This window comes from Hyperolius riggenbachi, chromosome 7 (genome assembly GCF_040937935.1).
Source record: "Hyperolius riggenbachi isolate aHypRig1 chromosome 7, aHypRig1.pri, whole genome shotgun sequence".
Taxonomy (NCBI): Eukaryota; Metazoa; Chordata; class Amphibia; order Anura; family Hyperoliidae; genus Hyperolius; species Hyperolius riggenbachi.
In genome coordinates, this window is record NC_090652.1 from 64424766 (window position 1) to 64451622 (window position 26857).

Consider the following 26857-nt stretch of genomic DNA (forward strand, 5'->3'; position numbering starts at 1 on the left):
AGGGCCTGAGCAATCCTCCGCGGCGGCATAGCCCGAGCTCAGCTCGGGATTACCACCAAGGAGATTAATGTAGATTGTATGCACCTTGGAACCAGGACAATCAAAATCACCAGTAAAAGCATTTGATTGGCCCATTTCCCAGCTGCATGCAATTTACAGTAAATGTGCATACAAGCTTCACAAGCATACAAGCTAGAAATAATAGCATCTCATTGATCAGCTCTAATGGTAATATGTCATCATGTTATGATATATACTAAAAGTGTACCTGATATAAAGTATAAAGAAAAAAGTTATACATACCTGGGGCTTCCTCCAGCCCCCTTCAGGCTAATCCCTCCCTTTCTGTCTACCTCTACCACCTGCATCTTCTATGCGCACTCCCCCATAGCACTCCTTTCACCTACATAGTGGTACTGTGCAGGCTCAGAATGCTACCGGCAACAGGGCTTGTATAGCCGAGTCACGCATGCGCACTGCGCCTCGACTGCCTGAAGTATTGGGAGCCTTAGCGGAAGATCCAGGCGGCAGAGGAGGAAGCCATAGTTACATAGTGATTCTTTGCATATGTATTAATTCACTAATGAATCCATCTATTCTGCTTTTAGGTAGGTGAATCTAAGCAAATTGACAACAAGAAGCAGACTGGTATGTTTCAAAATTTTTCGGGAATATCACAGATATTCATCAACTCAGTTATGTCGCCCTTTTTAAGTACACCAAGTGATTCTGTAGCTGCACCGTGTTCCCCAAGACCACCAGCATGCCTGCACTTCCAGATCAGCATCTTCTCCAGGTCGGCAGAAAATAATTACTCATGGCTCATCGACAGACTGGAGAGAGAGGATAGATTAAACTCAGCTAAAGTCAAAAGTGTTGCAGTAACTAATAGTTACCAAGTGTTCAGTACAGAGATGGCCAAGTGTCAGTTTGCCATTGTCTACCACACACAAAAGCAAGGCCGGATTAACATCACAGATGTCACCGATTCCTTGTATGATGGCGAGCTTAAAGACCTGTCAAAGCATCTTGGTGAGTTTCATGTTCTTGCCTAGTACTGAAGTGTGCCAAAAAAACTGAAAATGTGTGATGTAAAAATACTGTGACACAGTAGCTTGCCATAGATGGCACACATCTTTTTTTTCAAATGTCCAGCTAGTCGAAAAAAAAAAGGGACTCTTTAGTGGATCCAAGAACAATATTTACAGTACTGTACAGAAAAGATAGGCACTCTCGACATTTAGGCCACAACCCTTTGTAAAGTGACACTTGGAAAACGACGTTGGCCTGAAACAGAGGCGTATTTACAGGGGTGCAGGATTCTAGTTTTTATCTGGAGGACGTTCTGCTACCTGGTTACATCTTTTGGGGGGACAAGCTGCCTGTTATTTGGGGATGACCTATTGCGGTACTTCATTCTTATAGGCCATGCTTCACTCCAATTTGGACACAACCAAATCAACCAAGACTACAGGTTAAAATAGTTGGAGAGACACTCAAATTTACTTCCCCCTGGTAAAGTTTAATGTTTACAATAGGCACTGTTTTCCACAGATACGCCCCTGGCCTGAAACTGAAGCGGAAGAAATCCACCTGCTGACTGGAAACCATGTGTTATCACTCCCAATAGAAACCTGTAGCACGTCTTCGCTGTGAGCAGCAACATATCATTATTGCTGCTTGACCAGCAAGTATATTTCCTCAGCTTTACAACAGCCCAGTCCAATGCTGGCTTAGATGGTTTACTCTCCTATACTGCCGCCTTGCTGCGCTGCTTACTGCTTTTCATCTACCATGTGTGCCAGGGTAGTTTCAATTCTCACAAAACAGTTCCTGCTCTTTCTAAAAGCTGGGAGGAGGGAGGAAAGCTCAGCACATGACTGTGCAGCTACCAGTGCTCCATTACCATCACTCAGTGATCTGGAGTGCCATATCTTTAAAGTGTACCTGAGACAGATAAATTTAAATATATATATATATATATATATATATATATATATATATATATATACAGTATATATACCTGAGGCTCCCTCCAACCTCCTTCAGGCTAATCGGCCCCTTGATGTCCTCCTCCGCTACCTGGATCTTCCGCTATGAGTCCCGGTTATTCAGCCAGTTGGAGCCAGTGGCTGCAGGTGCAGTCCTTCCGCGCACACTACCCAGTAGCGTTCACGTGTGCACGAAGAGACGCGCACGTGTGTGGCCGGGCCACGCATGCACGCTACGCTCTGACTGGCTGTAATATCAGAACCCATAGTGGAAGATGCAGGCAGCAGTCATGGACGGCAAGGGACCGATTAGCCTGAAGAGGTTTGGAGGAAGCCCCAGGTATATATATATATATACACATATATATATATATATATATATATATATATATATATATATATATATATATATATATATATATATATATATATATTCACTAGCTTATGACCTGGGGTTGCCCAGTGTCAGAATTCTAGCGGTTTTATTTATGCAGGAAAAGATGTCATATGTATATGTGTTAAGTTTTAATGTTCTATGCAAAATTTTATTGTAAAGTGAAAAGTTAGAGTACTTTATATTGCTCTGTGATGAGCATATTCCAGGCTGTAAAGCTTAGAAGATTTTAACTTGCAAGCTGGAAGATTGTTGATGTACTGGTTACAAGAAGCCAAAACATTCTTTGCTAATGTCAAGGTTAGACTGCACAGTATGTGTAAGACAGAATGCTGGTTTAAAATTAACATTACTGCAATAATTATTACACACAGATATTATTAATCTAAATATTAATGATCAATACAGTCCTTCTAAAGAAATAAATAATTATTGTTAAACCCTATATGATAGAATCCAGCATTAAATGAAATTCAAAGTAATAGATTCTGTCAGTGACAGTTAGAGACAGTGCAACTTTTATAAGGTTATTTTAACTTGTAAGCTAGACAATTGTTTACATGTTCCTTTGCTTGAAGGCCAAGGCCAGCAAGAAAAGATACAAATTTCCCAGCTAGAGAAGTCAAAATATGAAAGATATAAAACAAAAACAAGGTGTTTTCCCAATTAGCTGGTGGGTTCATAGTTTTTTTTTTTTAATATTAATAGATTGTTATTTATGATGAGATAGCAACATCTGCCGGTTAGACATATATTTATTTTATAAGAAAGACAAATATATACAACATGATTTTATGTTATTAAGATTTAATATGCAATTATTTCTTATATGATTAATTGTTTTAAGAAGAATTATATAATAAGCTTTATATTTAAATAAGTATATTAGAAGCCCTGTATGTTTTAATAAGCCTTAAATTGCTGAAGGCTCTTGCAGGTCTGTGTTAGTGTCAATCTGACCTGGGAAAGTACCAAGACATTTCAACATAATTAACAGGGAACACTTTATCAGAAATGCGTCATGAATGACATTGTTTAGTCTCCATGTCTGGGTCAGCCAACAGACAAGATGGCTGTTGACGTCCATTTTTAATTACGTGCGTCAGAAATGACCTAAACAAAATGTCAAGCACTCCAAATGACGTTAATTCCCACAAGATAAGGTAATTAAGAATTTATAAACAATAATATTGTGACTTAGGTAATCAAAACATGATAAAGCATTGACGCACGAAAGCTTTAGCCAATCAGAGCCTGGGATTCAGGGAAAGTCCAGATTAGGCAGCCATATTGCCTCCAACCCCTATAAAAGTAGAAGCTGAAAGCTCATAGTTTGCAGAAGCCCAACAATCTCCTGAGAAGACACATGAGGCAGAAGCTACCTTCCCACACGTGGTTCTAGATGCTGAAGAGATGACAGAGAAAGGGTAATATGCTTCATATTCTGGTGATTTACTTTATTAATTTTTCAGCATTAAGTTTTGTTAAGATGTTAGCAAGAAGTTTTTTAGAAGCTATTTTTTATGCTATTTCTTTAAGAAGATTACTACAAGTTTTACACAGCTATTATATACACAGCTATTGATACAGATGAGACTACTTTTGATCTTATTCTACATAACACAACTGTTATATTCTTTTTTGAATGTGCTTGGAAGATGGATGATCGCTTGGCTCTAAAGCCTTGATAAGCAGAGTTGGGCCGAACGGTTCGCCGGCGAACGGTTCCAGGCGAACTTTGGGGGTTCGCGTTCGCCTGCATCAGGCGAACTTTTGCGGAAGTTCGATTCGCCTCATAAAGCTGTATTGAGCAAAAATTTTCGCCTCCATTTTACTGTGAGCAGACATGGTATTGTGAAACACATTGCTTTCAGTGCTAAAGACCCCACCCACCCTCCCTTCAAGCTAGGTCCTTTTATACCATTTGACTCAGTTGTCTGCCTACACTAATTAGTTATGGGACAGCTGCTACACACTATGCTAGGGAGATTTTAATTCTCCTCCTCCCTCCTACCGGAGGGAGGAGGGTCTCTTCTTTTAAAAACCAGTATACATCATACCATAGCCGGGAATCGAACCCAGATCTCACTGTGTGGTGGGCACGTCACCCTAAGCACTGTACCACTACAGTAGTAAGTGAAGCTTGCCTAAAATTTAACATTTATGCTCAACGCAATAGAACCATTAGGTTGCTTAAAGGAGAACTGTAGTGAGAGGTATATGGAGGCTGCCATATTGATTTCCTTTTAAGCTATACCAGTTGCCTGGCAGCCCTGCTGATCTATTTGGCTGCAGTAGTGTGAATCACACCAGAAACAAGCATGCAGCTAATCTTGTCAGATCTTACAAAAATGTCAAACACCAGATCATACCATAGCTGGGAATCGAACCCAGATCTCACTGTGTGGTGGGCACGTCACCCTAAGCACTGTACCACTACAGAAGTAAGTGAAGCTTGCCTAAAATTTAACATTTATGCTCAACGCAATAGAACCATTAGGTTGCTTAAAGGAGAACTGTAGTGAGAGGTATATGGAGGCTGCCATATTGATTTCCTTTTAAGCTATACCAGTTGCCTGGCAGCCCTGCTGATCTATTTGGCTGCAGTAGTGTGAATCACACCAGAAACAAGCATGCAGCTAATCTTGTCAGATCTTACAAAAATGTCAAACACCAGATCATACTATAGCTGGGAATCGAACCCAGATCTCACTGTGTGGTGGGCACGTCACCCTAAGCACTGTACCACTACAGAAGTAAGTGAAGCTTGCCTAAAATTTAACATTTATGCTCAACGCAATAGAACCATTAGGTTGCTTAAAGGAGAACTGTAGTGAGAGGTATATGGAGGCTGCCATATTGATTTCCTTTTAAGCTATACCAGTTGCCTGGCAGCCCTGCTGATCTATTTGGCTGCAGTAATAATAATCCAAACATTTGTATAGCGCTTTTCTCCTGTCAGACTCAAAGCGCTCAAGAGCTGCAGCCACAGGGACGCGCTCAAGAGGCCACCCTGCAGTGTTAGGGAGTCTTGCCTTGAACTCCTTACTGAATAGGTACTTGACCTAGCCAGGATTCAAACCCTGGTCTCCCATGTCAAAGGCAGAGCCCTTAACCAGTACACTATCCAGCCACTGTAGTGTGAATCACACCAGAAACAAGCATGCAGCTAATCTTGTCAGATCTTACAAAAATGTCAAACACCAGATCTGCTGCATGCTTGCTCAGGGTCTAGGGCTAAAAGTATTGGAGGCAGAGGATCTGCAGGATTGCCAGGTAACTGGTATTGCTTAACCACTTGCCGACCGCACGCTTATACCGTGCGTCGGCAAAGTGGCAGCTGCAGGACCAGCGACGCAGTATTGCGTCGCCAGCTGCAGGCTGATTAATCAGGAAGCAGCTGCTCGTGCGAGCGGCTGCTTCCTGTCAATTCACGGCGGGGGGCTCCGTGAATAGCCTGCGGGCCGCCGATGGCGGCTCGCAGGCTAAATGTAAACACAAGCGGAAATAATCCGCTTTGTTTACATTGTACGTCGCTGCTGCGCAGCAGCGCCGTAAGGCAGATCGGTGATCCCCGGCCAATCAGCGGCCGGGGATCGCCGCCATGTGACAGGAGACAGCCTGTCACTGGCTGCACAGGACGGATAGCGTCCTGTGCAGCCCGGATCTCCAGGGGGGGCCAGGTAGGAGAGGAAGGGGGAGGATTTCGCCGCGGAGGGGGGCTTTGAGGTGCCCCCTCGCAACACCCGGCAGGCAGGAGCGATCAGACCCCCCCAGCACATCATCCCCCTAGTGGGCTGCAGAGCCCACCCAGCACAGATCAGCTAAGACAGCGCTGGTCCTTAAGGGGGGGGTAAAGGGTGGGTCCTCAAGTGGTTAAAAGGAAATCAATATGGTAGCCTCCATATACCTTTCACTACAGTTCTCCTTTAAGCAACCTAATGGTTCTATTGCATTGAGCATAAATGTTAAATTTTAGGCAAGCTTCACTTACTTCTGTAGTGGTACAGTGCTTAGGGTGACGTGCCCACCACACAGTGAGATCTGGGTTCGATTCCCAGCTATGGTATGATCTGGTGTTTGACATTTTTGTAAGATCTGACAAGATTAGCTGCATGCTTGTTTCTGGTGTGATTCACACTACTGCAGCCAAATAGATCAGCAGGGCTGCCAGGCAACTGGTATAGCTTAAAAGGAAATCAATATGGCAGCCTCCATATACCTCTCACTACAGTTCTCCTTTAAGCAACCTAATGGTTCTATTGCATTGAGCATAAATGTTAAATTTTAGGCAAGCTTCACTTACTTCTGTAGTGGTACAGTGCTTAGGGTGACGTGCCCACCACACAGTGAGATCTGGGTTCAATTCCCAGTTATGGTATGATGTATACTCATGTATGTATCCCCAGCTATGGTATGATGTATACTCATGTATGTATTCCCAGCTATGGTATGATGTATACTGGTTTTTAAAATAGTATAATTCCCTGGCAGAAGAGACCCTCCTCCCTCCAGTAGGAGGGAGGAGGGAGGATAAAATCTCCCTAGCAGAGTGTGTAGCAGCTGTCCCATAACTAATTAGTGTAGGTAGGCAAATGGTATAAAGGACCTTGCTTGAAGGAGGGAGGGAGGGTGGGTCCTCCAGCAGTGATGTGTATTTCACTCAATTAGGTGTTGCTCCAGGTATTAGAGCTTTTGAAACATGTTTTCTATCATTTTTCCAGCTGATAGAATATTTTAAAACTTTGAAAGTTCGCCTCCCCATTGAAGTCTATTGCAGTTCGCGAACTTTTTCGCGAACCGAACCTTTTGCGAAAGTTCACGAACAGGGTTCGCGAACCTAAAATCGGAGGTTCGGCCCAACTCTATTGATAAGATGGAATACTGTTGGTTATAAGGAAACACTACTTGGAACTGTTCATATTTTGTATATATGCTGTATGATAAGCAAATACAATTTTTATATAAAATCATATACTGAGTGCTCTGATTCATTTCAAGGTATACCGTCAATCTATAATTACTGTTATAGAGGGTTCAGACCCCACTATGCCGGATTTATATGATAGCAACGCTTTAAGGGCTGGTCCTTTACTGAGTTAGCAATCATGAAAAAGGCAAAAAACGCTCAGGTTTTTGACACCAGGTGTGTATTTGGCTGGTGTTGGCTCTGCCCACTTTTTCTAACCCTAACACACAATTACTCAATGACCAAGTTTGTGAAATTTGGCATCAATAATTTGTATATTCTCATAGAAAATTAAACAAAATTAAACCAATCAGATTGGCTGTTTTTGACTCTGCCTCTCTCCAGACATTTGAACCCCAGTCACCCAATGACCAACAGTAGCAGGTTTGAGGCATCTGCTAGTAACAGTGTAAAAATGGCAGCAATTTAAATATTCCCCTTGAAAATCATCAGGCGAATTTTGATTGGCAATTATAGGCTCCACCCACTTCCCTGAATATTAATCTCAGTCACCCAGTGACCATCTGGGCAAAGTTTGAGAACCCTGCCATTAAAGAGACACTGAAGCGAAAAAAAAATTATGATATTATGATTTGTATGTGTAGTACAGCTAAGAAATAAAACATTAAGATCAGATACATCAGTCTAATTGTTTCCAGTACAGGAAGAGTTAAGAAACTCCAGTTGTTATCTCTTTACAAAAAAGCCATTAAGCTCTATGACTTTCAAAGTCGTGGAGAGGGCTGTTTTCTGACTTTTATTATCTCAACTGTTAGTTAATTTTTTTACTTTTTCTCTGCCAGAGGAGAGGTCATTAGTTCACAGACTGCTCTGGAATAATCATTTTGAATGCTGAGTGTTGTGTAATCTGCACATATTAGAGAATGATGTAATGTTAGAAAATACACTACATACCTGAAAATATAAATATGAGAATATTTTCTTTGCTGCTAATCTTCTAGTAATTATTCATAGTACACAACCAATTCATTATATCATATACATTTTTCCGCTTCAGTGTCTCTTTAACAGGATAAGAAGGGCTGCAGTTTATATTTTCCCAGTAAAATTTGTTTTTGACTCTGCCCACTTTTTGTAACCTGGACACACAGTCACTCAATGACCAAGTTTGTGAGCTTTGGGGTCCTTGGCATCAATAATTTGTTTTTTCCCAGTAAAATAAAACAAATCTGATTGTCTGTTTGTGGCTCTGCCCCATTTTCTGAATTTGAACCCCAGTGACCCAATGACCAACTGTACCAAGTTTGAGGCTTGTGCCAGTGCAAGGATGGCAGCAAATTAAATATTCCCTTTGAAAATCAACAGGCAAATTTTGATTGGCTTTTTTAGGCTCCACCCACTTTTCTGAATATTAATCCCAGTTACCCAGTGACCAAATGTGCAAAGTTTGAGAACCCTGCCATTAACAGTGAAGAAGGGCTGCAGTTTATATTTTCCCAGGGAAATCTGTTTTTGATTCCACTCAGTTTTTGTAACCTTAACACACAGTCACTCAATGATCAAGTTTGTGAACTTTCGGGATCCTGGCATCAAAATTGTGTGAATGGAAGCAGTTTATCCAGCATAAAAATCTGATTGGCTGTTTGTGGCTCCGCCCCTTTAGTGAATTTGAACCCCAGTCACTTAATGATCGACTTTAGTAGGTTTGAGGCCTCTGCAATTAAGAGTGTAAGAATGGCAGCAGTTTCAATATTCCCCTTGAAAATCAATAGGTGAACTTTGATTGGCTGTTTTATGCTCTACCTGCTTTTCTGAATATTAATCCCAGGCAGTCACCCAGTGACCAACTGTGTCAAGTTTGAAAACCCTGCTATTAACACTGTTAGAATGGCAACAGTTTATATTTTCCCATGTAAAAAATTTGTTGTTTTTGGCTCTGCCCACTGTTTGTAACCTTGACATACAGTCACTCAATGACCAAGTTTATGAGCTTTGGGGTCCTTGGCATAAATAAGTTGCATTTTTCCATTGAAATTAAACAAATCTGATTGGCTGTTTGTGGCCCGCCCCCTTTACAGAATGTCTCCCTGTGACTGACTGTACCAGATTTGAGGCCTCTGCCATTAAGAGTGTAAGAATGGCAGCAATGTAAATATTCCCCTTGAAAATCAATAGATGAATTTTGATTGGCTGTTGTAGGCTCCAACTATCCTGAATATTAATCCCAGTCATCCATTGGCCAACTGTGTCAAGTTTGAGAACCCTGCCAATGACAGAATGGCTGAAATCAATCTAACAAATCCGATTGGCTGTTTGTGGCTCCACCCCCTTTAGTGAATTTGGACCCCAGTGACCCAATGGCTGACTGTATCAGGTTTGAGGCTTCTGGCATTAACAGTGTAAGAATGGTAGCAATGTAAATTCCCCTTTGAAAAATCAATAGGTAAATTTTGATTGGCTGTTGTAGGCTCCTCCACTTTCTAAATATTAATCCCAGTCACCCAGTGGCCAACTGTGTCAAGTTTGGGAACCCTGCCATTACCAGTGTAAGAATGGTTGCAGTGTATATTTTCCCATGTAAAAAATGTAGTTGTTGGCACCGCCCACTTTTTCTAACCTTGACATACAGTCACTCAGTTATGAAGTTTATGAGCTTTGGGGTCCTTGGTATCAATAATTTGTATATTCCCATTGAAATTAGCAAATTTGATTGGCTGTTTGTGGCTCCGCCCCCTTTCTGAATTTGAACCCCAGTCACCCATTGACCTACTGTACCAGGTTTGAGGCATCTGCTATTAACAGTGTAACAATGGCAGCAGTTTAAATATTCCCCATGAAAATCAACAGGTTAATTTTGATTGGCTGTTGTAGGCTTCACCAATTTTCCTGAATATTAATCCCAGTCACCCAGTGACCAACTGTGCAAAGTTTGAGAACCACCCTGACATTAACTGTGTAAGAAGGGCTGCAGTTTATATTTGACCAGTGAAATTTGTTTTTGGCTCCGCCCACTTTTTTGTAACCTTGACACACAGTCACTCAATGATCAATTTTGTGAGCTTTCAGGTGGTGAAATATTACAGTTTTCATATACCTCTCACTTCGGGTGTCCTTTAATAGCATTGATATTCCTGGGGGCACATTACTAAGGAAACTCTCTAGAGTATATTTTGGAAACTGTATCTTATCATAAATAATGCATGGCATTCAAAGAAATGAATTATGAATTCCCTGTTCCCTACTTGGGACCTATTTCCATCGGGTGCCGCACCCCTTTCCGAATCGGACGTGGCACCCATGCTGTTGCGAAACTGCAGCTGAATCATTATAGCCATACCATGCATGGCTATAGGGATTAAGATGCGGTATGCGGAAAACTGCAGTCAGCAGCATTTTTGGGGGGCCACACGTGCAGCCTTTTAATTTCAACAGGCTAAGATTCCATGTCCAAAATCACTTGCAAAAAAAACAGCCATGATTCACCGCTAGTGGAAATAGGCCCTTACTGGAGCAATCGCCCTAATGCCACGTGAATGTTCAGTATTCAGACAAACCTCTGTGTATATGGCAGCTGCTGATTGGATTTTCCTCCACCAATTGGAATTCCATTGTTACACGGTGCAGTGACCCCTGAATGACTCTGCTGTACTAGCGAGGAGACCTTGTACCTCCTACTGTAGAAAAAACATTGAAGTGACAGTGGTGTCTCGTTGGCTTTTACTGCAGATGAGGGAAATTTTGTACAAAGAGGAAACTTTACATATTTCTAAAACTCTGGGGCAATTATATGAGAAAATGGAAATCAGACAGGTCAGATACAAAGCATATTTAGTAATTAAACACTATTGGGTCCAATACAATTGAGTTATTCTCCTAAGTTTTCTTCCAGGAGATCATTTTTATATTCTGTTTTAAATAACTTTTAAGCACTCTGCAATTGAAAAGGGTAGGTTAAAGGAGAACTGTAGTGAGAGGTATATGGAGGCTGCCATATTGATTTCCTTTTAAGCTATACCAGTTGCTTGGCAGCCCTGCTGATCTATTTGGCTGCAGTAGTGTGAATCACACCAGAAACAAGCATGCAGCTAATCTTGTCAGATCTTACAAAAATGTCAAACACCAGATTTGCTGCATGCTTGTTCAGGGTCTAGGGCTAAAAGTATTGGAGGCAGAGGATCTGCAGGATAGCCAGGTAACTGGTATTGCTTAAAAGGAAATCAATATGGTAGCCTCCATATACCTTTCACTACAGTTCTCCTTTAAAAAGTACTGTAAAACGTATTCTGAGTATTTTCTTTCTTGTTGGTGTCTTAAAAGGGCATTTTATTAAAGAGTACCTAAATTATACATTAAAATTTGCTTTAAACCTAATAAGTTGCCAAGATATATAAAATCACACATATTAAAGTGTGATTTTCTCACCCCTATGGTCCACATTCCACATATGGTCTTGTAATTCCATGCCCCCAGTGTGAAATTGGGCCAGGGTGATTTTTTTCTTTCCAAACCATAGGTGCAAAGGATGCTGGGGGATTGATGTCATAACTCAATCTTATGATTGAGTTATGCATGATGTCATGCAGAGGAGGGAACCAGGCTGGAATGAAGGACACCATGCTGAGGGTGTATTTTAGAAATAAGGAAGTGTTACTACAGATATGTAGATGTCAGTTCTATCCACTACGATGTATCAGATGTAAACTTTATATGTTCATATATGTTCAGTGTGAAATTGGGCAAGGGTGATTTTTTTTTTCTTTCCAAATAAGAATTATAGCAAGCAGACATGATAAGTCAGGCTGCTGCAGCTCTCCTATCTCTCCTCTCTCCTACACACTGTGAAAATAGAAGTAATTTGATCCAGGCAGGCAGAGAGCAGAGGGGGAGGAGCAGAGGAATGCTGAGGGTGTACTTTAGAAATAAGGAAGTGCTACTACAGATGAGATATACCGTATTTTTTGAACTATAAGACGCTCCAGACCATAAGACGCACCTAGGTTTAGAGGACAAAAACCAAGGAAAAAAAATTACACTAAACCAGGTGCGTCCATGGCAGGGGCATCTTGTGGAGCTTCTCTACCCAAACTGTTTCTGTTATCCCCCAACACAGTAATACCCCTAATGTACAGTAATCCCTTGCCCCCACCCCAATTACAATAATACCCCCCATGTACAGTAATCCCCTGCCCCACCCCAATTAAAGTAATACCCCCATGTACAGTAATCCCCTGCCCCCACCCCAATTACAGTAATACCCCCATGTACAGTAATCCCCTGCCCCCACCCCAATTACAGTAATACCCCCATGTACAGTGATCCCCTGCCCCCACCCCAATTACATTGAGCAAAGACACTGGCAAGCCCCCCTCCCTCTGATATGGATAGTGCTGCAGAGACTCCCTCCAATATACCAAGTGCTGGCAGCGTTACTCACTCAGCCATCCACCCGTGGGCATAAGACATCAGGGAGCGGCAGTGTCTGCATGATCAAGGTATCCTTCCACCCGCGGACACGAGACATCAATGAGAGCCAATGTGTGCTGATCGAATCTGCCATCCAAGCAAGCAGCAGTGCCTGCATGATCAAGGCATCCCTCCACCCGCGGACAGGAGACATCAATGAGCGCCGATGTGTGCTGATCGAAGCTGCCATCCTCCCGCGGACATAAGACACTGCATACCAGCCTGCAGCACGTGCAATGCTTTCCTCTGCCTCCCGTGTCCCTCCAGCTGCAGCCGCTTTTACAATCATGCCGCTCTACTCAATACCGGCTTCTCCGTACTTCCTGGTTGGTGATGTAAAGTCACTGCGTGATCTGGAGCGCACTGACTTTTTCCCCCCAGTTTTGGGGAAGAAAAAGTGCGTCTTATAGTCCGACAAAATACGGTAGATGTCAGTTCTATCCACTACGATGTTTCAGATGTAAACTTTATATGTTCATCTAACTGTACACAGTGCATCGACTACATATATGTATTGCCATTCAAACCTTTTTTTTTAGCCGGAGGTGCATGAAAGAGATGGGCTGCAAGTACATGGATGGGAGGGACGCTGTTGCACATGACAGGTGATCTACAACATAGGTCAATGACTATAGGTCAGGCTGTATGCCCATATGGCTGACCCATACCACAGCCCGTAACACCTGCACAAAACTCCTACCTAGCAAAATACTACAATACACCCTGCAGGTAGATGTAGCATACAGATTGACAGATAGTAATCCATCAACAGAACCTGATAACTCTAACATTGCAATGGGCACAGTATTCACAAGTACATATATATAGTCACCTGAGGTCTATAGGATGAGGCAATCCAGATGAGAGAATCAGATGACTGCAGAGATAGATGTCCTACAGAAGCAAGGCAGTCCAGATAAGATTTTCAGAGATAGCATAGTCCTTTAGACAAGCGGAGATCGGTCCAGGCAGCGTTCATGCAAGTCCGTGTCCATGCAGAGGTCAAACCAGGCAGATAGTAGTGTAATCCAATAACAGAAGCAAGGTTGGCAACAGGGAATCCAGCAGAGATAAACTTAGAGTCCAGGCAGTGGTTGGCAACAGGCATCAAACAGGTAACGTGGTCAGGATACAAGAAAGGTTCAGCAACAGGAATCAAACAGGTTAGCGTGGTCAGGATACAAGCAAGGTTCAAAGTAATACCAAACTAATTTTGAGATATATAAGGCTTAAAACATCTACTTGTAGAAAACTTAGGAGAAAAGTTAATAGGCTATGGGCCACTGTATTTGTTCTCTTCAATTTAGGACGAGAGAATGTGATTGTGGTGATCGATGACCTGAGGAATGCTGGCTTTGAAGAGAAGAAACGCTTAGCGAACATCCAGCCCAGCATCTGCAGATATGCCAAAGACTTCTTCTTATTCACTGAAAAAGAGAAAGACGCTGAAAATCTGAAGGAAATGATACAAACTACTCACAGGAGTAAGTGACAACATGAATGGAAGAGTGATAGCATATGTCAAAAATACTGTAATTATTTCTGGAATCTCTTATATAGTTTTGAATGTTTTACATAGAGTGCAGTACTACACACAAATATGATGAATACTATTGTGGTGGTGCTGGTCTATCTATCAAATTTGCATGCAGTTTTTCCTGTCCCACTAAAGGTTTTAAGAAATAATTTCCCTGTCTTATTCTATAACCAACTTTAGGTGGGTGAAGACAAGTACATTTGTAACATTTTTAAAGGTTGTAGAGGAACTGAGAAGACTACGACAAGAACACAAATATGCCACAAGAACATACGGACTCCACACAAACAGTGACCTGAGTGGGAATGAAGGATAGTGTTAGGTGTATTGGCAGGAAGGTTAGCGTTAGGCATACGGGTTAGATGGTTAGTGTTAGGCATATTGGTAGGAAGGTTGGTGTTAGGCGTAGTAGTGGGAAAGTTAGTGTTAGTTACAATCAGGATGCACTACAGAATGGCTCAGAAAGAAGTGCATGTTACCTGCTTCCATTCCTAGGTCCATTCACAGTGCTGCCTGTTGTGCAGCCGCATGGCTCTGTATGACTCTGGGTGTTTCTGCATGTCACAATACAGAACACTTTATGAATTTATATGACTGCACAGAAGGTGATGCTGTCAACAAAAGAACAAATCTGACCCAGCACTGGAAGTAGGCACACTGCTCCCTGCACTACTCTGCATATTAGGTATAGGGGAAAGTCATCAAGCTCTTGGCCTGTGTAACAGTCACAGAGGTTATTGTTTTCATCAGGATTGCTCATCACGAAAAGACGTTTTTGCAGATCATGAGCTCATAATCGGTAATCGTGATTGGCTCTCCATCACGAATGCACTCATGATACACGCGTTACTCGAATCATGAGCACGAGTTACTTGTGATCACGCGTTACTCGTGATCACGGTAGTTAGGGAAATGACGTAGTGTGACGCTGTTGGACCAATCAGAGGGCCCCCAGTCGAGGCCCTAGCACCAATCAGAGGAGGGGAGCCTGGCCCTCCCCTCCTCTATATAAGGTGGTGGCCATGTTTTCTATAACCTCCTTGCTTGTGACTCTGTGGTACTGAGAGCATCTCCAGTGCTGCTGTGTCTTATACTTTAGCAAATGCGTTTTTGCATCCAAACACATTCTGAACAGATATATTGCATTGCTTTGCGTTATAGATAGATAGTGATTTGATTGTATTAGTCAGTCAGTGTAGCTGAGTGTATATACTGTATAAAGTGCTAGGCTAGCTTAGCTGAGGTGTGTGCAGGCTAGGACTGCTAGGTAGCCTAGTAGTAGCCTATAGGTAGGTTAGGGATTAGTGCTTGATTATTTATTAGTTACTGTGCAGTTACTGTGTTATTTTAGTGTTAGAATTATAGTAGCATACAGTTAGTCAGTGTCTGTCAGTTAGCACTGCAGCATCTCTCACATCTTCTGCAGCCTACTGCCTTTGAGTGTGTGTGACAGGCAGTCTCTTACTGTCACTCTGCTGTGACACTCTCCTGCAAGTGCTCATTTACTGTGAAAACTGTGTGCTTGCTTTTGCTATTTTACACCCGTAGAACACATACATTGTATTGCTGTATACTTGACATTTGATAGTCAGAGCAGTCAGTGTATACAGTATACTCTGTATACCAGTGGTAGGAAACCAATGGCTCAGGAGCCTGATGTGGCTCTTTTGCTGGATACATCTGCCTCACATAGTGGGGGTTGATTCACTAAGCTACACTGATCAAGCAGCACAGCTTAGTGTGGCAGCGCAAATAAAATGTTCAAAGTAGACACGCTACTGCTGCAGCATGCACTACTAACTTACTCGCACTACCCCAAAATGAACGGCTGCTCCAATTGTCCAACTCTGGACCCTATCAGGTCCAGTGACCTAGTAGGACGAGAACCCTGCACTTTGATTGGCCCAATAGGCTGCCTGTTACTTGACAGGCAGTCTATTGGGCCAGCATGCAGGGATCTCGTCTTATAAAGTGAATCAACCCCCAAGTCAGTTAGCTAATTGTAAAAGCTGTTAGTCGGTATTTCTCCTGTCTGGGAAATTGCTGATGTTACTGAAACCCAAGAGAAGCTGAAGATGTGTCTGATACTTCCGCTGCCCGGTGGATCAACTGTATACACATCACCATGGCAACAGGGACATGAGCCCTCTGCTGCGCATGTGCACTGTCCCAGTTTGAAACATACTGTATTGTATGGCTCTCACAGAATTACATTTTAAAATCTGTAGCATTTATGGCTCTCTCAGCCAAAAAGGTCCCTGACCCCCTGCTGCGTACAGTCACTTAGCCAATCAGGGTATCCCCCTTTCCATTTTTTTTTTCTTTATAAATTGTATTTGCAATGTCTGGCAGGGGCAGAGGCATCAGGAGAGGCAGCACCATCGCGGCCACCAGCAGGTCTGTGTCTGGTCCGCCGCCAGCCACGGGACGATCAGCTCTGGGGGAGGGAGCAGAGAGGTGCAGTGCAGAGGCGCGGTGCTTTGCACCAATCTTTGGACAGGGTCGACGGCCCATTCAGGAGACGCAGGCAGAGTCTGTCGTGGAGCTGATGGCGGAGCAGCAGCCCACCGGTTCCACACAGACCTCCACTGTCACCAGCACTCCCGTGAGTAGCAGCAACAACAGCAGACACTTCCTTCTGGAGGTCACGCTGGATGAAAGTTGGCCCTCACTGGATGAAAGTTCGATCTCACTGGATGAAAGTTCGCTCCACTTTAGTCCAGTGTCAGAGAGCAAATTGAGGGCTGTTGTGCAGGAGATTGCACACATAGGGGGGACTGTCAGCCAGGAGTCTCTGGAAGTGGAGGAGCCAGAGCCAGGGGATGCTGGGGCTGAAGAGGTGATTGAGGGGTCAGAGAAGATGTTTGGGGGGGAGGAGGAGGAGTTTTAGGAAGAGGAGGATGAGGTGTTGGACTGTCCCTACGTGCCACCAGCACATTTCTCCCCCCAAGGCAGCTCGGGCGTGAGGAGGAGGCTGTGGCAGAGAGGTGCAGCATGGCAGCCAGGGGCAGGGTGGTAGCCGGGAACCACAGCCTGCTGCTTCAGCTACCACCACCAGTACACCCCCAACCAGCAGTGTGAGACACCAGCAGGCCCCCCGTTCCAGCTGTAGGGGGTTGTTCACATCCCCCATTTGGACATTTTTCGAGGTGTCCACACTGTCAGAGTGTTTTGCAGTCTGCAATTTATGCAAAATAACTCTGAGCAGAGGTAAAAATCTCTCCAGGATGGGTACCTGAAGCTTTGCAGGCACATTTGAAGAGTCAGCACAAGACTCAGCATAACAAATTCGAGAGGATGAAGGGAACTGGTGTGCACCCCTCAGCAGCATCAGCATCGCACCCTACTGCTCATCCACCAGCAGGAGCGCATGCACGCATTGTTCCCTCCAGACCTCCTCCTCCCACCTCCGACATTGAGACTGGTGAGGGCAGCCAGTCCTCACTGGCCTCCTCTACTCCCTCCTCAGCTTCCTGTGCAAGCAAGCGGCAAACCTTGATCAGCGATGCCTTTCTGGGTGTGACCAAGACTCAGCCTCCAGGCCACTCGCGCATCCGGATGCTGAATGGATTGCTTGCCCGGACCATGTGTTCCCAGCTCCTGCCATACTCCCTTGTACAGGAGGGCAGCGACATGCATGCGCTTCTGCAGTATGGCATCCTGGAGTGGCGAATTCCCAGCTGCCACTACTTATCCCGTACAGCAATCCCAGCACTGCACCAGTTTGTGTTGGCAAACGTGGCCCGTTCGCTGGATCATTCCATGTGCGAGTGGGTCCATGTCACCATGGACTCTTGAAGCAGCCATTTTGGGACAGACCGCTACCTGTCCTTCACAGCTCACTGGGTCAGCTTGGTGGAAGGGGGTAAGGCAGCAGCACAAGCATCGGGCACAGCACCAGCTGCATCCCAGTGGATGGTTCCACCCGGCGGGGTCAGGGGAGATGCATCAGGCGCCTCTGATCCCATTCCCTCCTCTGTCACACTCTCCAAATGCCCCCGCCTCAGCAGCAGCGTCTTGCCCCGCCACTGCCAAGCACTGCTGGAGATGATTAGCCTGGGGAACGACAAGTTCATGGCAAAAAAATGTCCTGGCCGTCCTGAGGGAGCAGGAACAGAGGTGGATGTCTCCCAGAAGCCTCAGAGTCGGATTCGTGAAGTCCAACAATGGGTCCAACCTGCTAGCTGCCATCACCAGGGGACCCCTGACCCACGTCCCCTGTTTGGCCCACATCCGGGGATGGAGGATCTGCTGGAAGGGGCAAGGAAAATGGTTCGCCATTTCCGCCACTTCCTCAGCTGTCCTGGCCGACTTGCAGCGGCGCAAGGGCCTGCCACAACACAGTTTCATCATTGATGTAGCAACTCGCTGGAACTCCACCCCGGCGATGTTGGAGCAGCTGTGCCTGCAAAGGAGGGCTGTCAACCACTACATCATTAAGGACAATGTCTCCGGCACCACACACCTCCAGGTCATCTCGATGGCATATTGGGGTCAGATGCATCAGGTGTGCTGGCTGTTTGCTCCTTTCCTGCAGGGAACCAACATGGTGAGTCGGGAATGGGCATCCCTGTGTGAGTGGGTGCCCATGGTTTGCCTGCTGGTCAGGGAAATTTGTGACCTGCTGCAAGCAGGAGAGGCAGCCCTAACCCAGCTGGATCAGCAGGCACAGTCCACCTCTGAGGAGGAGGACTTTCAGTTGGTGGAGGACAAGTTGGAGGTCCCTGACTTTGCTGTTGATGGGGAACACCAGAGCACAGTTGCAGTGGTGTAAGGGTGGAGTGAGCAGGATGAGTGGGCACAACAAGAGGAGGACAGGCGTGTTGTCTCAGAGGGGGGTGATGATGACAATGATGTGCATGCTGTGACTATCCTCTTCCCATGGCTGCACACATGCTGCGATGTCTGCGCAGAGACCCCCAGGGTGATCCAGATGCGGGAGAGGGAGTACATCTGGATCAGCATGATCCTGGACCCACGATTGAAGGGCAAGCTGGGTCAGATCATGTGGCATGAAGACCCAGAGAGTCGGACAAGGGAGTTGCAGACGGCCCATGTTCGCAGACTGGAGAAAGCCTTCCCCCATCCTTCCACCCCCCTGCCCCTGTCCAGCAGCCGGTGCCTGTGGCCAGCAGCAGCATCTAGCACTCCAGAGACCTGCTGAGCCTAACAAAGAGCCTGTATGCAGAGGAGCTGCCCAGAGCAGAGTTGCTAGCCACAGCATCCCCCTCCACCCAGCACCAGCAACTGACCAGCATAATGTCTGACTACATGGGGTAATTCAGTGGGCTTGACACCGATGGCCCCGTGGACCCCATGGAGTACTGGGTCAAGAGACTAGAGATCTGGAGGGAGTTTGCCCAGTACGCCCTGAAAGTCCTGTCCTGCCCCCCTTCCAGCATGCTGTCAGAGAGATGCTTCAGTGCAGCCGGTGGCGTGGTCACAGAGAAGCGCTCTCGTTTGTCCACACAGTCTGTGGACAGACTTACCTTCCTCAAGATGCATCATGCATCATTTCATGTAAAACAGGGTTTAAAGGCGATTTAAAGGCAATTCATAATTATAAGTCATGATTTGTGATTACATGGGTTATCCGACTCGAATTCGGATATGAGTCTGTTTTAGCTGTTTTTTACCCGCGTTCACGATCACGAGCAATTCGTGAATGGGTGGACTCGTGATCGTGAACACTCGAATATGTGATCGGGGGGTATCCGAGCACCACTGATTATCATCTCCTGGCCTTTACTATACCAGAACACATGACATATGATATTGGATGGGTACGTTGCATGAAGGAAAGCATCCTTTTGCTAACAAGGCAGCATTGACCGATGTCAGGGACAAAGATACCCCCATTTGTTGGGAGTAATAGTATTTCAGACTTACAGTTTGAAAGTGTAACGGTTGGGTGCTGCAACTCAGACGTCTGATTATAGGTGATCTGCAGTATCACCAACAATACAGACACTATACCTGATTATGTGGTGATCTGCAGAATCACCAATAATGCAAGTATAGCTGGAAGAGATACTGACAGAGTTGTGTATTAGTGCAACCGTAACTTTAATAGTAGAGAGGAACTTTACCAGAGGAGCTGGTAAAGTACTATCAGTACACTGGCTGAATATAATAGCACAGACCTTTCCAAAGGGCTGGAATAGGTACAAACAGTGAGAGAGTAGGAAAATACAGACTAGTCCTTCACCAGAGGGGCTGGCCAGGTACTAGTAGTGAAAGTGACTGTATAGACTTGATCAGACCTTTCCAGAGGAGCTGGAAAGGTGCCATCAGTCACTAATGGAGCAATAAGAAACTATCTCCCCAGAGAAGCTGGTGAGACAATAGTACCTCACCAGTGGCGAGGGCCCACTGGTGAGTAGAGAGGTCAGACAGGCTAGGTTCGGCAACAGAGAGATAAGTATCAGTACAGAATCATGAGACAGAAGAGTAATCAGCAATCAGGCAGAGTTCGGCAACTATCAGATAGGCAGAAGTACAGAAGCATTTAAGCAGGAAGCAAGGTCAGAGGTATAGCCAGAGTCATACACAGGTAATCAAATACAATTTAACATCAATCCTAGTCTTGGTGTGAAGTCCTTGGTTTCAACACCTGGCACTAGTCTAAGGTCTGAGCGCTCACACAAAGTATTCACGACAGCAGACAGGGAACAAATGAAGACTGGAGGCTTAAGTAGCGGAGGCACGCTTCCAGCCACTCCCACCACGGAATCTGCCAATCAGCGCAGCGAGAGTCATCAGTGACGTCAGCTAACCGACAGGTCAGCTGACGCGCCTTCTGCCCGCATAAAGGTCCTGTCTCCGCGCGCGCGCCCGCGCGAGACAGAAACCCTATGAGCTGGAGATAACATCGTTCCCGGCGTGCTAGACGCCAAGGGAACGGATAACGCTTGAGAGCCAGGGAGAGAGGCGGCTGCAGACCCCCCCGTGCGAGTCAGCAGCCGCCAGATCCATGCTTGCTACAGTACCCCCCCCCTCTAGGCGGGGACTCCGGACACGCACCACCCGGCCTATCTGGATGCAACCTGTGAAACTCCTCCCTGAGTTCCTCCGCATGCATGCGAGTGACTGGCACCCAAGATCTCTCCTCTGCACCATATCCCCGCCAATGAACCAAGTACTGCACATAATTGTGCACCAATCTGGAGTCCAAGATCTGCTCTATCTCATAGTCTGGTTCCCCATTAACTACCACAGGGGGGGGGGGGGGGAGTGGAGTCCACATGTACTGCAGGTTTCAAGAGAGACACATGAAAAGTTCTACCACCCCTGAAACTGGGTGGGAGCGAGACAGCATAAGCTACATTGTTGACTTAATCGGGTATGGTCCTATAATCTTGGGACCCAACTTGGAAGAAGGTTGTCTCAATGTCAGATGTCGAGTAGAAACCCACACCAAATCACCCGTTGCGAATTCCCACTCCAGTGACCGCTTCTTATCCGCTTGTTTCTTTTGTGTGGAAAAAGCTCTCTTTATATTCTCTTTCACCATTCCCCAAATTTCCTTTAAAGTCCATTGCCATTGTTCCAAAGCTGGAAATGGTGAGGACACCACTGGTAGTGGTGAGAATTTCGGTGATCTCCCCGTAACAATCTGGAAGGGGCAGAATCCCGAAGAGGCATTTTTCAAATTATTATGGGCAAACTCAGCATAAGGCAAACATTTGGCTCAATCTGTCTGGGCCTCAGCCACATAACATCTAAGGAATTGCTGTAGCGACTGGTTGACTCTTTCGGTCTGACCGTTTGTCTGTGGGTGGTAGCCGGAGGAAAATGATAATTTCATTCCCAAATGATGACAGAACGCTTTCCAAAACCGGGAAATGAGCTGGACTCCCCTATCTGACACCACACTTTCTGGAATCCCATGCAATCTAAAAATGTGGTGAATAAAGAGTTCTGCCAGCTCCTGGGCAGTGGGGAGTCCGTTCAAGGGAATGAAGTGGGCCATCTTACTAAACCTGTCGACTACCACCCATATGACTGTCTTACCCTCAGAGCTATTATTATTATTTATTGTATTTATATAGCGCCAACATATTACGCAGCGCTGCACAATAGATAAAAGGGTTAACATACAAGGTAGGACATGCAGGAAACTCACAAGAAAACAAGATCATGCAAATGATTTGATAATACAGTGTCATAGGTCAAAATAGAGCCTGTTCTAGTCCACAAGAGGGGTGATTGTCAGTAAAATTGCATAATCAAGCTGGAAACACTAAGGGAGATGGCCCTGCCAGAGGCTTACAATCTAAAGGGTGGGGGTGGAGACAATAGGCTAGCTAGGCAATTCGCCCACGAAATCCATGGACACGTGGGTCCATGGCTGCTGAGGCACTGGAAGTGGCTGCAAAGTACCCACAGGAGCCCTCCGAGATGCCTTACTCCTAGCACAGATGGAAAAACTACCCACAAACTCTGCAATCTGAAACTATCGAGGGCCACCAGACACAGCGGTCCAACAATTCCTGTGTGCGGGCAATCCCGGGGTGACCAGCATTTTTATGGGCATGAAAAGTATGTAGAACTTTGAATCTGAACTGTAATGGCACAAATAGAACCCCCTCTGGCTTTCCCTCGGGGGCCTCCTGTTGGAATGGGCTTAACGTGGGCACCCAATCCACCCAGGAATCTACCTCAGGGGGTTCAGAGCTGGGCTCAGAGGTTCCCTCCACTTGGGCTTCAGTGGCGGCTATAGTAACCTTCTCCAAACAATGATGATGGCAGTAAGGAGACCAGTTTAATAACTGTCTGGAACTCCAGTCTATCTGAGGAGAATGTTTCTTTAGCCATGGCATACCCAAAATGATAGTGGAGGTGGACATCTTGAGCACCAGAAACTGTATCTGCTCCTTATGCAAGACCCCAATCTGACACAACAATATAGGAGTCTGAGAATGGTCTGATTAATAGGTAGTGGAGAATCATCCACGGCTGTAATTTTGACCTGATGTCTCACAGAAGTCAACGGAAAACCAAACTGATCGGCAAAATCTTGTGACATTACGTTAACCGCTGAACCCGAATCTATGAACGCCTGGGTGGAGTGAACTTGGCCCTCCCAGGTAATAGAGCACGGCACGGGAGCAATAAACGTTTGTTATTTAGAGGTAAGTCTGGATCGCCTAGGGTAGTACCTCCAGCTACTCCTGGGCGATAGAGTTTTCCGCATTCTTGGGACAAGCAGAAACCATATGCCCTTTGTCAGCACAGTACAGACATAATTTCTCCATCCGTCTTCTGTTTCTCTCAACCTCAGAAAGTTTGGCGTGCCCAATTTGCATTGGCTCGTCAGACGGTGGAGAGGAAGGCATAGGAGCAGAAAACGTACATGAAGCAAATCTCCCTGAAACCTTAGTCCGAGTCTGCTTCTGATAGCGAACTCGCCTGTCAATCTTTATTGCTAATGATATAGCTTTATCCAATGATTTGGGCTCGGGGTGACCCAACATGAGATCAGCTACAGCATCAGATAACCCTGACAAAAAGCAGTCCAAAAGTGCATACTGCCCCCTCCTGGCTGACGCTGCCCATCTCCTAAACTCAGCCGCGTAAGTTTCAACGGGATTGTGCCCTTGCCTGAGGGTCTTTAATCTCCTTTCTGAGATTGCTGCTAAATCGGGATAATCGTAAATCACTGCCATAGCTTTAAATAATTCTGCAACTGAGGTCAGAGCCTCGTGCCCCGTAGGGAGACTGTAAGCCCAGGACTGAGAATCACCGGATAATAAAGTTTTAATGAAACTGACCCTCTGACCCTCTGTCCCTGAGGAAACTGACAGTAGCTCAAAATATGATAAACACCTGTGTTTAAAATTTCGAAAATCGGAGGGGTGCCCTGAGAATTTTTCAGGAGGTGGCACCCTGGGTTCTATGATTTGTGGAGAGGGTACTTGTGCATTCGGGTCTTTCAAATGGTTGACTGTTTGAATCAGTTGATGAATCTGGGTCTGTTGCATGTTAACCGTTTTAATAAGCTCATTAACATTGGTTGCCAACAGATCCACCCGGTTGCACAGTGTCTCCATAATATTTCTGGTCTGCTGTTCTGTAACGGTTGGGTGCTGCAACTCAGACGTCTGATTATAGGTGATCTGCAGTATCACCAACAATACAGACACTATACCTGATCGTCTGATTATAGGTGATCTGCAGTATCACCAACAATACAGACACTATACCTGATTATGTGGTGATCTGCAGAATCACCAATAATGCAAGTATAGCTGGAAGAGATACTGACAGAGTTGTGTATTAGTGCAACCATAACTTTAATAGTAGAGAGGAACTTTACCAGAGGAGCTGGTAAAGTACTATCAGTACACTGACTGAATATACTAGTACAGACCTTTCCAAAGGGCTGGAATAGGTACAAACAGTGAGAGAATAGGAAAATACAGACTAGTCCTTCACCAGAGGGGCTGGCCAGGTACTAGTAGTCGTAGTAGTGAAAGTGACTGTATAGACTTGATCAGACCTTGCCAGAGGAGCTGGAAAGGTGCTATCAGTCACTAATAGAGCAATAAGAAACTATCTCCCCAGAGAAGCTGGTGAGACAATAGTACCTCACCAGTGGCGAGGGCCCACTGGTGAGTAGAAAGGTCAGACAGGCTAGGTTCGGCAACAGAGAGATAAGTATCAGTACAGAATTGTGAGACAGAAGAGTAATCAGTAATCAGGCAGAGTTCGGCAACTAATCAGATAGGCAGAAGTACAGAAGCGTTTAAGCATGAAGCAAGGTCAGAGGTATAGCCAGAATCATACACAGGTAATGAAATACAATATAACATCAATCCTAGTCTTGGTGTGAAGTCCTTGGTTTCAACACCTGGCACTAGTCTAAGGTCTGAGCGCTCACACAAAGTATTCACGACAGCAGACAGGGAACAAATGAAGACTGGAGGCTTAAGAAGCGGAGGCACGCTTCCAGCCACTCCCTCCACGGAATCTGCCAATCGGCGCGGCGAGAGTCATCAGTGACGTCAGCCGACCGGCAGGTCAGCTGACGCGCGACGCGCCTTCTGCCCGCATAAAGGTCCTACGCGCGAGACAGAAACCCTATGAGCTGGAGATAACATCGTTCCCGGTGTGCTAGACGCCAAGGGAACGGATAGCACTTGAGAGCCAGGGAGAGAGGCAGCTGCAGACCCCCCGTGCAAGTCAGCAGCCACCAGACCCATGCTTGTTACAGAAAGCCATCTTTAATAATAATTAGACCCCCATATACTGTATCCATTCCCATTTAGAGGAATGAGAATAAGGATACATTAATATTCCTTATTGACTACCACATTGAATTGCTGTAAAGGAAAAGGATTAAGCATCTAGTAAAAAAAAAAATGACACAAGGCTCCACTAAAAGTTTGATTTATGCCTCACACAAATTACTGAAGCCGACCCACATATAAGTCCAGGTACTCACTTCTCCCTTGACTCACATATAAGCCCCCTCCCCAGTATAGCCCCCTTCACAGCATAAATAACCAGATGTGCCTCCAGAATGAGGCATCCTCCTACACAGTATAAATAGCCAGATGTGCCCCCAAGGTATTAGGTATTAGCCCCCCTCCACATATCCAGATGTGCCTCAAGGTATTAAAAAGCCCACCTCCCCATAGCCAGATTTGCCTGAAGGTATTAGGATCCCCCCCCCCCCCCATAGCCAGATACAGTGGTGTGAAAAACTATTTGCCCCCTTCCTGATTTCTTATTCTTTTGCATGTTTGTCACACTTAAATGTTTCTGCTCATCAAAAACCGTTAACTATTAGTCAAAGATAACATAATTGAACACAAAATGCAGTTTTAAATGATGGTTATTATTATTCAGTGAGAAAAAAAAACCCAAAACCTACATTGCCCTGTGTGAAAAAGAAATTGCCCCCTGAACCTAATAACTGGTTGGGCCACCCTTAGCAGCAATAACTGCAGTCAAGCGTTTGCAATAACTTGCAATTAGTCTTTTACAGCGCTCTGGAGGAATTGTGGCCCACTCATTGTTGCAGAATTGTTGTAATTCAGCTTTATTTGAAGGTTTTCTAGCATGAACCGCCTTTTTAAGGTCATGCCACAACATCTCAATAGGATTCAGGTCAGGACTTTGACTAGGCCACTCTAAAGTCTTCATTTTGTGGATTTGCTGGTGTGTTTTGGGTCATTGTCCTGCTGCAGCACCCAAGATCGCTTCAGCTTGAGTTGCCTAACAGATGGCCGGACATTCTCCTTCAGGATTTTTTGGTAGACAGTAGAATTCATGGTTCCATCGATCACAGCAAGCCTTCCAGGTCCTGAAGCAGCAAAACAACCCCAGACCATCACACTACCACCACCATATTTTACTGTTGGTATGATGTTCATTTGCTGAAATGCTGTGTTACGTCTACACCAGATGTAACGGGACACGCACCTTCCAAAAAGTTAAACTTTTGTCTCGTCGGTCCACAAGGTATTTTCCCAAAAGTCTTGGCAATCATTGAGATGTTTTTTTAGCAAAAATGAGATGAGCCTTGATGTTCTTTT

General features: G+C 45.2%; 1 protein-coding gene across 1 annotated transcript in view; it reads left to right on the forward strand.

The window, feature by feature from the left end:
• Positions 1-26857, forward strand: part of LOC137525540 (golgin subfamily A member 6-like protein 6) — a 48994-nt gene that overhangs the window by 16854 nt on the left and 5283 nt on the right. Inside the window, exons 5-6 of the mRNA XM_068246670.1 lie at positions 609-1032; positions 14086-14262. Coding sequence (XP_068102771.1) covers positions 609-1032; positions 14086-14262 — 601 coding nt within the window. The remainder of the gene's footprint in view (positions 1-608; positions 1033-14085; positions 14263-26857) is intronic.